Raw genomic sequence first — 12,060 nt, 5'->3', positions numbered from 1 at the left:
TCTCAAAGACAAAAATGAAAATTGCAGAATTACACGCTAAGTGAACTTTTTGATATAGCGGAGCTTCAGGTAGGCAATGATGAAGAACATGATTGTCATAACAGTCAAGGCGAAATGATTCTCCCACAGGCCCCAGGAAGTGTACTCAATCCCCAGGTAGTCCAGATACTGCTCGCCTGTACATCTGGAGTGAGACAAGTTTAAACAAGTTATTCAGAGGAGGAAGGAGACGTGTTGTACCATGGAAGCATGAGCACAGGTCTACTCACACCAGGCCTGGTGTCTGCATGCTGCAGTTGGTCATCCCAGCTGTCACATTGGTGTTTTGGATTACAGCCTCCTCACAGAACGTCAAACCCACAAACTCATTGATCTTCAAGGCCTGAAGATACACAGCAGAGCAGTGTCAACAACACAAAGTGTACAAATACACTCAACAAAAATATAAACGCAACACTTTTGTTTTTGCTCCCATGTTTCATGAGATGGACTTGAAGATCTAAACTTCATTCCAGATACACAATATTACCATTCCTCTCAAACATTGTTCACAAATCTGTCTAAATGTGTGATAGTGAGCACTTCTGCTTTGCTGAGATAATCCATCCCACCTCACAGGTGTGCCACATCCAGATGCTGATCTGACATCATGATTAGTGCACAGGTGTACCTCAAACTGCCCACAATAAAAGGCCACCCTGAAATGTGCATTTTGTTTCTGCTTTATTGGCGGTCTGGGGACTCAGAACCAGTCAGTATCTGGTGTGACCACCATTTGCCTCATGCAGTGCAACACATCTTCTTCGCATAGAGTTTATCAGATTGTCTATTGTGGCCTGTGGAATGTTGGTCCACTCCTCTTCAATGGCTGTGCGAAGTTGCTGGATATTAGTGGGAACTGGTGCACGCTGTCGTATACGCCGGTCAAGCACATCCCAAAAATGTTCAATGGGTGACATGTCCGGTGAGTATGCTGGCCATGCAAGAACTGGGACATTTTCAGCTTCCAAGAATTGTGTACAGATCCTTGCAACATGGGGCCGTGCATTATCTTGCTGAAACATGAGGTGATGTTCATGGATGTATGGCACAACAATGGGCCTCAGGATTTCATCACGGTATCTCTGTGCATTCAAAATGCCATCAATAAAATGCACCTGTGTTCTTCGTCCATAACAGATGCCTGCCCATACCATGACCCCACCACCACCATGGGCCACTCGATCCACAACATTGACATCAGCAAAGCGCTCACCCACACGACGCCACACACGCTGTCTGCCATCTGCCCTGAACAATGTAAACCGAGATTCATCCGTGAAGAGAACACCTCTCCAACGTGCTAGACGCCATCGAATGTGAGCATTTGCCCACTCAAGTCTGTTACGGCGACGATCTGGAGTCAGGTTAAGACCCCGATGAGGACGACGAGCATGCAGTTGAGCTTCCCTGAGACGGTTTCTGACAGTTTGTGCAGAAATTGTTTGGTTATGCAAACCAATTGTTTCAGCAGCTGTCTGAGTGGCTGGTCTCAGACGATCTCGGAGGTGAACCTGCTGGATGTGGAGGTCCTGGGCTGGTGTGGTTACTCGTGGTCTGCGGTTGTGAGGCCGGTTGGATGTACTGCCATATTCTCTGAAACGCCTTTGGAGACGGCTTATGGTGGAGAAATGAACATTCAATGCACGAGCAACAGATCTGGTTGACATTCCTGCTGTCAGCATGCCAATTGCACGCTCCCTCAATGCTTGTGGCATCTGTGGCATTTTGCTGTGAGACAAAACTGCACATTTCAGGGTGGCCTTTTATTGTGGGCAGTTTAAGGTACACCTGTGCACTAATCATGATGTCAGATCAGCATCTTGATGTGGCACACCTGTGAGGTGGGATGGATTATCTCAGCAAAGCAGAAGTGCTCACTATCACACATTTAGACAGATTTGTGAACAATGTTTGAGAGGAATGGTAATATTGTGTATCTGGAATGAAGTTTAGATCTTCAAGTCCATCTCATGAAACATGGGAGCAAAAACAAAAGTGTTGCGTTTATATTTTTGTTGAGTGTAGTAAATATAATATTTAATAGTAAATATAAATGCAGGGGTGTGTCTATCCATTTTCATTTTGCATGTGTTCACCCCTTATACAATACCATAATTATGTACCGCTTTGATATCAAAAACTATTAAGACATCATATTTGCATAATCCTACACTGTGACCAGTATGTTAGAATATGTGTATTTTGGCCAATTAGTAACAAGACATGAGAGTTAGAGGTCACCCTGTTCTGTACAGGATCTTTAGTATGAGAGCATTTCAGTACACTCTGTGACCTGAACACTACACAGACAGAATGGGTTGTTGTTAAGTTAAGCATGCTGTAAGTCAATAGCTACACAGCAAAAGTCTGGATCTGTAAGAGCTTTAGTAAGAAAAAAAGAAATGGGTGTAATGGTGTATATAGCATATGTGCTATGAACAGTGTATGTAATTAAGTATCATTTTTTAGGAACTATATATAAATGTTGACATTTGTCACATTTAGTCAGGAATGTAATTTGTTGACTTACTGCAAGACCATAACGAGGAATACTGAAGTACTTCAGCCAAGCCAGCCAGTCCATGATGCTGGGCAGGTTCACCAGGAGGCCTGAAAAAATCTGGAAACAGCACCAACTCAGTCTCTGCTCTTTTTTCCCCAACTGACAGCTGCACTGGCATGACTGTAACTTATTAAGGTGCCAACATGTTTTTTGTGTCACTCACCATCATGAAGACAAAGGTGATGGTCATGAAGATGTTGGCGAGAGCCACGACGGTCTGATCAGCTGAGATAGCCATGGTCATGGCTGTAGCCGTGTACGCCACCAAAGTCACAGTCAGTGTGAAGACAAAAAAGGCTGCTACTGTGGACTTGAGCCCTGCGGATGGACACACACACACGTGTCACAGAGAGTGAATATTTAAACAGTATTCACTCTCACTCTCAGTGTATACTTACCAATCAAAAAATAGACGACGCAGCTGAAGATGACAGAGGTGATGGTGCGCAGTGTGATGTCAGACAGGATCTTCGACAGGAAGTACACAGACACTCTGTAGTAGCCACTGATGTACTCATGCCTGTCACAAGAGAAACACATTGAGCTTCAGTTAACCTACTCCTAGCTTCTTCTCAGTCCTTTTTCAGTACTCACACAAACAGCTTCCTCTCAATGATGAAGAGCTCAGCTGCAGACACAGTGCTGAAACACTGGTTGGTAGTGATGAAGAAGAGGGCGCCCATCCTGAGGGGGAATACACATAACAACATTTACATTCAGTCTTTGCAGCACTTTTAGTTTCACTTGAACCCAATTTACCCAAACAGCAGTGCAGCGGTTAATCTGATAGACATTTTCACGCCTTGTACACAGATCTGAGTACAAATATAAAGCTTGAGGTGCAGGTTCAAAACAATCCTTCCACTCTGTCGTTCCTATGTTATTTCTGATCTTCTTAACCCTTTAATACTGAGGGGGATGGAGGGGTGGCAACTTGAAACATTTAAGCCACAAGCCTGCCATGCTGCCCATGTATGCACTGACCTTGAACATAATGCCATTAGGTCCTTATATTCCACTGAAGCAAACACAGAAAGAAAAGAGGTTTCTGTTGTACTTGACTGGACTTGTAAGTACCAGGTTGTGCCGAATAATGTATGGTAAGAGGATTAGCTGCGAAGGAATGACTCTTTTCACACCTCTTTGTCAAAAGTCATTGACTTAATCTTATTTATACGACACAGATTGTGAAAAATCCTCCTAAAGCATGGCGCTTTGCTCGTGTTGTTTGCCGGCTCTTTCATCTTGCTATCCTGTGTGGCAGCTCATTAGGAATATCGTACAAACATAAACTGCCTTTATACATGACATGCTAACATTGCTAACTGTGAAATATATTTCCTACTGTTGCCTTTTATTAGTTGAAGTAACCCAGATAGCAAGAGAATGTAGTCCACTCCAGGCATTGATACGGCACTGGTGGCCTTCATCTGGCCCTGACGAAATGGATGTGAGCCTCTAGTGGCCCACATGTAAAATAAAAAATGTGGCTCAAAATCCCCAAATTTTATGTGGGCCTCTATTGGCTAAGATGTGTTTTTCTTTACACTGTATTCTCTACATGGCCCAAAAGTCACACACCAACAGCTGCCCATATTTGGTAAGAAGGTGGCACAGTTGGCAGAGATTGTTCTTTATCAATATAATAGTGGCCCACCTACGATAAACCAAATATAGCACAGTAAGCACTGGGTAATCTGCCTGTGAGTCTGTAGTGGCCCTGATTTAGGCCAGCTACAGTGTATTTGGTTCAGTTTTGGTGGAGATGTGGCTATTGGTCTGGCCTGCTTGTGGCTCAGAAAGGACAAATCGATGTGGATTAACAGAGTGCTGTCATTCCACGTCATAAGTGTGCCAGATAAGAGAGTTGAAGTGAGCCAGATTTGTGCCACACCAATTTTGCTCTCTGGGAAGGGTCATTTGTCAGGAATAAACCTTTAGAATATATAGAAATAAAAGTTTTTCTGTTTTCTCTCTTGAAAGTTAGTAGAAAAGTGGCATTAATACTTTTTAATACGTTAGCCTTCAGCTAGCAGTTGTCTGGTTATGTGTGTCTTGTCACCTGTTCTGAATTCCACTCTGATCGTCTTTGACTCCGAAGAAAATGGCTCCTACGATGAGAGCGAGGAAAATGTTGACTCCCAGCTGCACATGTCAAACAAAGAGGTGTAGGATCAGAGGCTGTAACAATGTTTATAAAGCCCTATTATAATACAGAATGAAAGTCCAGAAACCAGAGGTTAGTGTGGATGAATATAAAGACAAATCAGTGCAGGGGTTCTCATCATCTCTCAGAGGATCAGAGGTCAAGTTAACGCCGTGCTCCTCCTCCTCAACCGCTGGAGGGGGAAGATGACAGAGACAAGCGACACAAGTTTTAAGCCTAACAATTTACAGATTATGACAGGACTAAGCGGTTCCCAGGGTGAAGGGATAAGCCAATAAGGTTTTTTCACCTCATTCCCCTCAGCCCCTCATGTGGAAGCGGGGCAGTGGAGGGATAGGTCATGATGCCATCATGTGATGAGTCCCAGACCGGGGCCAAGGGGCTTTGGCCAGATATGATATCAGTTCAGATCCTGGCCCAAAGAGGCAAGAGTGGGGTCACAACAGTCACCAAAGCCGATTACTGCACCCACGCCACCTAGATCCCCCCACCCCCAAGGATTATTTTGACTTATTTAGGGCCAATTAGCTGTTAATAATTCTTAAAGTGAGGAGACTTTAATGAGAGCGTTAGGTTGACCTCTGTGTATCCTGTTTATGATGACACAGATGAACGTGCACCCTGTTCTTTAGAAGGTGACAATGGTACAACATGCTGTCCAAACCTGTGACTTAAAATGAAATAATCAATTCAATTACAGATTATCTACATATGTATAACTTGATTTGTACTCCAGGGCTTGCACCTCACCACAGACATACCTGCCTTAAGACTTCCTGCATTGATTGGAGAAGATAAATTACTGCTTAAAGCAGCTAAAACAAAGGAGATTCTGGAAAACTACTTCAACAAATTCTAAATCTGTTTACACCAACTTTAGGCAAATGAGACAGTATATTTGTCAGTGAGCTTTAAAGGTCTATTAGTAAATTCCCCTGCTGGAGAGGAGGAGGAGGAGAAGCAGACCATGTCAATGTGTTTCTCAAACGGCTGATGAAGATGTTTACCTGGGCTACAGACGTCTGTGGGTTCAGCATGAGGTTCTGAAAGGTCCTCTTGAGAACCCATCGTAGTTGGTGGAAAAAGGAGCTGTTGTAGGTGATGGTGCGGGACCTTGGACGGGATATACATTCTTTATCCTGCACGATGTGTTCCAGTTCGGCCCGTGTGTCACTGGAGTAGCTGCTGTTCCTGTACTCCTCCACAAGGCGCTCTTCAATGCTCTGCCGGGAGCTACTGATCTCCTCAAAGTCCAAATCTGTCATGCACACACAAGGTAAATGGGTTTTGTGGTTATTATTTAATGACAAAGTTTAAATCAATTCTTATATATGTCTATTGACAACTGGATAAATGCTACAAAGATTAAATGATCATGACATTTGTGATGTGTGTGAGTCCATCCTAATATGGAGGCAGAAGTAACTCAGATCTTATTCCCAGTTATTTTGGGTAGTTTTCTACATGCTGTTACCTTCAGAGCTGTGCACCTTGGTTGTGGTGGTGAAGTCTCCATTAATGACATCCAGAAAAAAGTCAGCTGGGTTGTTGTGAGGCTCACAGGGATAGCCTGGAGCGCAGAGCACAATGTTAAAACATAGAAAACGACACAGGTGTATTTAGTGGTAAAGGTTTAACAGCACATTATTACCAATGTTGGCGAAGTAGTCTAAAGCATTTGGCGCTGGTCCATGGTACACCATTTTACCACTAACCAGCAGAGTCAGAGTGTCAAACAGTCTGTAGATGGAGTAGCGAGGTTGGTGGATGGACATGATTATGGTTCGTCCATGACTGGCCATTCTGAAAACAATTAATAATACAATTAAAGATATTAGAAACAGACATTTCCTTTACATTTTAGTGTATTAAGTCCAGTGGAGTAAACAGGCAAAGAGAAATGGTGTGGGATATGTTATAGCATGTGTTAAGATGTGTCAAACAGTTGTGGTAATTATAGCATAACCTTCATATATGCAATGGTCAAGTTACTATATTTGAACTTAAAATAGGAAAATTAAAAGTCTTAAAAATATAATATTCTTTAAGAAAAAGACCTTTTCAATAACAGCAGGACAGAGTTGGCCATGCTAGCATCCAGGCCTGTGGTTGGTTCATCCAGGAAGAGAACTGCAGGATCAATAATCAGCTCCATACCGATGTTTGTCCTCTTCCTCTCTCCTCCAGAGATTCCTCTGGTCATCTGTGTGCCCACCTCGAGAGAGAGAGAGAGAGAGAGAGAGAGAGAGAGAGAGAGAGAAAACCAACAGACAGATAAATGAATCTGACTGGCAGCGGCTGAGAGGACAGGTGAGTAGAGCTACCTTGGAGTCAGCCACTTTGGTGAGGCCCAGTTCTTTGATGAGGTGGTTGACTCGTGCCTCCTTCTCACTCTGCGGCACAGAGCTGGGCAGCCGCAGAGCTGCAGAGAAACGTAGATTCTCCCTCACAGTCAGAGTGCCCATGACCACGTCTTCCTAAGAGGGACACAGGAGGGTGAGGTCAGAGACATCCTGCCCAACTGTGCAGTTTCACACTTTCATTTAAAGGTTTTATTACTGGATCTCTTTCAGCTCATTGTTTCAGTCTTACATTAGCTTTGTTCTCATCAACAACACCTCACGTCACTAGCTGTTGATCATAATGCTCCATTTACAGGTATTTATCTCAGGGGCTTGTGAAGACCAAACAAGAGAATGATCTTCAGTCTTCAGACACACACACACACAGTACAGTAAACTATTCAGTGTGTAAATAAGCATCTGTGCCAAGTTATCATTTTAAAGACAGTGTCAGTGTTTAGTTTGCAACTTCTGTCCAAAACAAGTATGGGCTTCAACTCAAACTCACCTGAACCACATAGCCAGAGAGACACTTGAAGTTTGGAGGCTGCGGTGCTCCATCAATAAGAACTTCCCCCGAGAGACCCACAGGATCCTTTCTTGCAGCCAGAATATCCAAGAATCTTCGGTGAAAACAGAAACATATATTACATGCATCAAATTCGGATTTCTTTCTGTTCTTTTCCTTTTTTCACAGGTTGATGCGGCACTCACGAAGATTTTCCACTTCCAGTAGGTCCAAGAATAGCGTTCAGGCCAGGCCTCATAATCCCGCTACAAGACAATACCACAGTGTTAATAGAAGGTGTGAGACAGAATGCATTAATGTGGTTCTTGGACAAGCTGATCAAACTCTTACAGCCCTTTAAATGTTCTTCTTGTTTTGCATCTATTACAGATATCATGACCATGATTGAAACAAAGTCCTTTTGACAGATAAAACAGTTACACAACAGCACTACAATTAAAAGACTGGTGGTAGATCACGTGATGCTGTTTAATTCGTTTCCCTGGCAGACCGCTCTTTAGTGCATCAGAGAGATTATATGCAGGAAACCATGCTTAATATCATATAATTAACACTGCAGCAGGAAAGGGCCCAAAAACTTGTGTGAAATGATTCATTCTTCCATGGGAAATGTCAGTTGTATTTAACACCATTGAAAGAAGCCATTATAAGAGTCTGTTCAGTGCTGCCCTGTTTTATAAGGTAAGAAAATGGGTTAAAGTATCTGTCTTTAACGAGACCTCCCCAAATTAAGGGACTCAAAAGGATTGTAAGAATGTCTATATTGAGCCAATAAAAGTACATTTTTGTTTGTAATATCTGACAGTTTAATTTTAAGTAAGTAAGCCACAGTGACGTGTGGATTTACATGTAAATAAATAAATAACCCAAAATGATCAATGACACATTGTATGTGTTTTAGAACACTCACTTGAGGTCCATCAGTATTTCTCTGGGAGTGACCTTCCTTTTGCATAAGATGCCGCTCTTCAGGTGCACTTTGTACTGGATGTTGTGGAAGCTCACAGTGGACCCACGCGGCTGCTTGTTCTGATCCATGGCTGTGCCAACCTTTGACCGTTTGATCCCATTTGTACCAGTGTCCTCTGTCATGGCAATGTTGATGTGATTGGCTCTCTCCATCATCCTCTGCAGCCGCCGCACTGTTGGGACCACAGAGTGAAATACATAAGTGTACATATATAAGTGAGTTTTCTAAAATCATATTTGTGCACACATAACAACTCATTATAAGTGAAAATAATGCAAAAAAAAAAAAATCAAACTTAAAAGAAAAAATAACAGCACTTAAAAAAGTAGCTCAGAAATATAATATAATATAATATAATATAATATAATATAATATAATATAATATAATATAATATAATATAATATATGGCAATATATATAATATATATATTTATAATATATGTTGATATGATTCCAGCCTCCCATAACACAGAGTTACAATTATAGCATTTCATTGTTTTTAAACACTTAGTAAGTAGAAGTAATAAGTCTACAATAAGAATTACAGTTATATAGAGCTCTTTTGTTATCCAATAAAAATAGTGGAATAAAAATAAAAAACAGTTCTCTTTTAAAATGCAGTGGTGACTGTTAAATGATGAACAGGTACCCCAAAAATAATGAAATGCACTACTGGAATAAGTCTCTTCTTGTTGAGTAGGATGTTAGGCACCAATGAAACACGCTGACAGACGCATTAAGAGCTGGGTGTTACAACACCACATAAAACATGAATAAAAGAATAAAAATAAACTGTGTAAAGGGAACACACAGCAGCAAACTTTACATTACTTTAGATAATTTCTGTTACACAGTCAGTGGTACTAGCTGATATTTCACTGAACACACAAAGTCAATCTGAGAAGGAACAACGCACTTTCAGTGGTGTTCAGGTTTGAGTTTGTTGACGTTTCACACAAACAATTTGTTCTAGAATCAATTTTCTATAAATGAACATGTATAAATATTAAGTGGTTTCAGGATGGTGTGAAATCAAATACAGACAGCTTACGGTCTTTGTCAGAGAAGTTATGATGCCATTTAAAAAAAAAAACTAAGTTATTTAATTTTTAAGAATAAAAAAATCTTGAGGTATAAACATTATTCAGTGCTTTATATTATCCTTCATCCTGTTCTGCCATCTTTCATGTAACATCAGGTTCACAGTGATCATATCGGTTCATGTTTCAGATTTACTGCACAAATTGCTACAACTACTACACATATTTTAAAATGTGAGGACATTGCCCTGTGGCACATGGTGCCCTAATGTTTTTGTTTGTTGTTTAAATTAAATAAGCACAGATGACCAACATTTCTTCAAATCCACCGAAAGTCACTATTACTGTATACACAAACTAGGGTTTGTGTGACTAATGTGCATATTACAAAAACCCAACCTGCGCATGAGACACATAAGGTCAGTCATTAAAGACGTAAATTGAGTCAGCTAAATGCATAAAATCAGGTGGATAACTCTTCATTCTGTATTTGAAAGGACCTCTCTGGACTTCTCCCATAAAGGCAAGTGACCACTAAAGCATGTGACCTGTTACAGAAATGGAATTAAGGAGTTGCTGACATTTTCAGGACATGATCAGCACCATAAATCACAGTAAATAAAAGCGCTGTTTGTGTGACTTACCAGAATATCAGGATATGAGAAGGCTGCTGGTTCCCAAGGAGCTCTACAGACTGTGAGCAGAGAAACAGGGCAGGCTGACTAACATCAGCTCATGACAGCAGGGACAGGTACCTCACCACAGCCGCACACTCAACTACACCCCACCATAGTCCACAGGGGATTAACCCTTTCCTGTCTTTCCTTCTTTTCCCCCAGTATAAAAATGAGTTGACTTACAAATTCCACTTCCACGGGTCGTGTAATTTATCACAGTGGGCCATGATTTGTAAATAATCATTGTGATACACAGACCAGACATTTACCAGTCTTAAACCTCAACATGTAACAAAGGTAAAACTCAATATAGCTGGATGCTATAGAGAACAGCAGTGAATGTGGAATATGGAAAATTAAGCTAATTTAACCCCTCTACATGGCCACTAATAAACAACTTGAATAGAGAGGTTTATATAAAAGTTAAAACATGCATTACAACACAAACTTCTCAACCAGCCTGTTACTTTTTCCCCCCAATTGTTGTAGCCAAACCTAAAATTGCACTTATACAACTGCTGTTTGTCAATGAACACCACAAAGGTGCAACAAAAGTTTTTGATTTACAATTTAATTGCCATGTCACAACATATTTAGACCAGAAAACAATGTTGTTGAAACAGTCACATTTAGGTCCCACGTACACGGCAGCAGCTACAATGCTTGAATTGGCAGTAAAACATAATATGATAAAATACTGGACTGGACACACAGTGGAAGATACAGATGGGCTATAAAGCATAAGAGGACTTACAGAACATAGATTCAAAGTCTTTATAATAAAGGTTTCATTCAGAATGTGAACGAAGAAGAAAACATTTAGAAAGGAAAAACTGGTATGACAAACAATGTTTTCACAGATAAAATGCTAATAAATATGTGTTTAGCTTTAACGACGACAAGGCAAAAGATAACGCTAACAGTGAACAAAAACTGTAGAGTACATGTAATGATTACAGTTTGCTTTACATTGGAGAATGTATCCACTCACATTAGGCCAGCCAAGACACCGTATACAGCTTATTTACTCCTACACCATACAGGGGTTTATTGTATATTTTAGTCATGGAGGGCATTTAAGCAAACATTCACATTGTCATACATGGCTCTTAGCTGAACGGGTGTCTAACATTGCATTAAGTGTGCTTTGGTCTGTCTGAGTGACAGACATGGTGGAAATGAGGAATTACTTCTTACAGCTGTGTTACAGTCAAAATCATGTGGATTTACACAAAACAAGCAGCAAGGCCAACGCTCCACACATGTATTCTGATCAGAGATTTAGCAGAAATATTAGGCAAACGTAACAGAGAACTATCAGTTTTCCAGGTGTACATAAATATTATTATTATTTACAAAATATAAACTGTACACATCTGTACCCTGAACACCTCTTACTGCACTAGCAAGACCTGTTTCAAATTTATACAGATATTAACACTCACACAAGCTGAACAATGTTTAAATCGCAAAAACATGAATGTCTCATGTTTACAGTTCAGCCACTGAAATGCTTCACTCACCCCCACCCCAACCGTGAAAATGGGCATCAACGCTTTTCAGTGGCGCTCTAGTATTTACTATACAAAGAAATAGTGTTGTAGCTCTTTGTAGGGAAGTGGTGCACAATTATTAAGACCCAGACAGTGACTTATTCAATTACTTACTCATGACCTTTATATTTTAGTCGAACTGAGATTAAATAGTTTCAAATTAGTGACAAATTATTG

General features: G+C 40.8%; 1 protein-coding gene across 1 annotated transcript; it reads right to left on the bottom strand.

Annotated features, from left to right (window-relative positions):
* Window positions 1–36: 36 nt before the first annotated feature.
* LOC114443686 (ATP-binding cassette sub-family G member 2-like) lies at window positions 37–8,765 on the bottom strand. The gene is made up of 15 exons (XM_028417945.1): window positions 8,554–8,765; window positions 7,829–7,888; window positions 7,623–7,737; window positions 7,097–7,249; window positions 6,830–6,987; window positions 6,424–6,575; window positions 6,247–6,342; window positions 5,780–6,030; window positions 4,668–4,750; window positions 3,200–3,289; window positions 3,004–3,125; window positions 2,769–2,923; window positions 2,573–2,662; window positions 270–382; window positions 37–184 (listed from the first exon to the last, which is right to left on the bottom strand). Exons 1-15 carry the CDS (start codon window positions 8,763–8,765, stop codon window positions 37–39), a joined length of 1,998 nt encoding a protein of 665 aa, XP_028273746.1.
* Between the last annotated feature and the right edge of the window lie 3,295 nt (window positions 8,766–12,060).

This window comes from Parambassis ranga, chromosome 1, assembly GCF_900634625.1.
Source record: "Parambassis ranga chromosome 1, fParRan2.1, whole genome shotgun sequence".
NCBI lineage: Eukaryota > Metazoa > Chordata > Actinopteri > Ambassidae > Parambassis > Parambassis ranga.
This window is presented reverse-complemented; position numbering and strand designations above follow the sequence as displayed.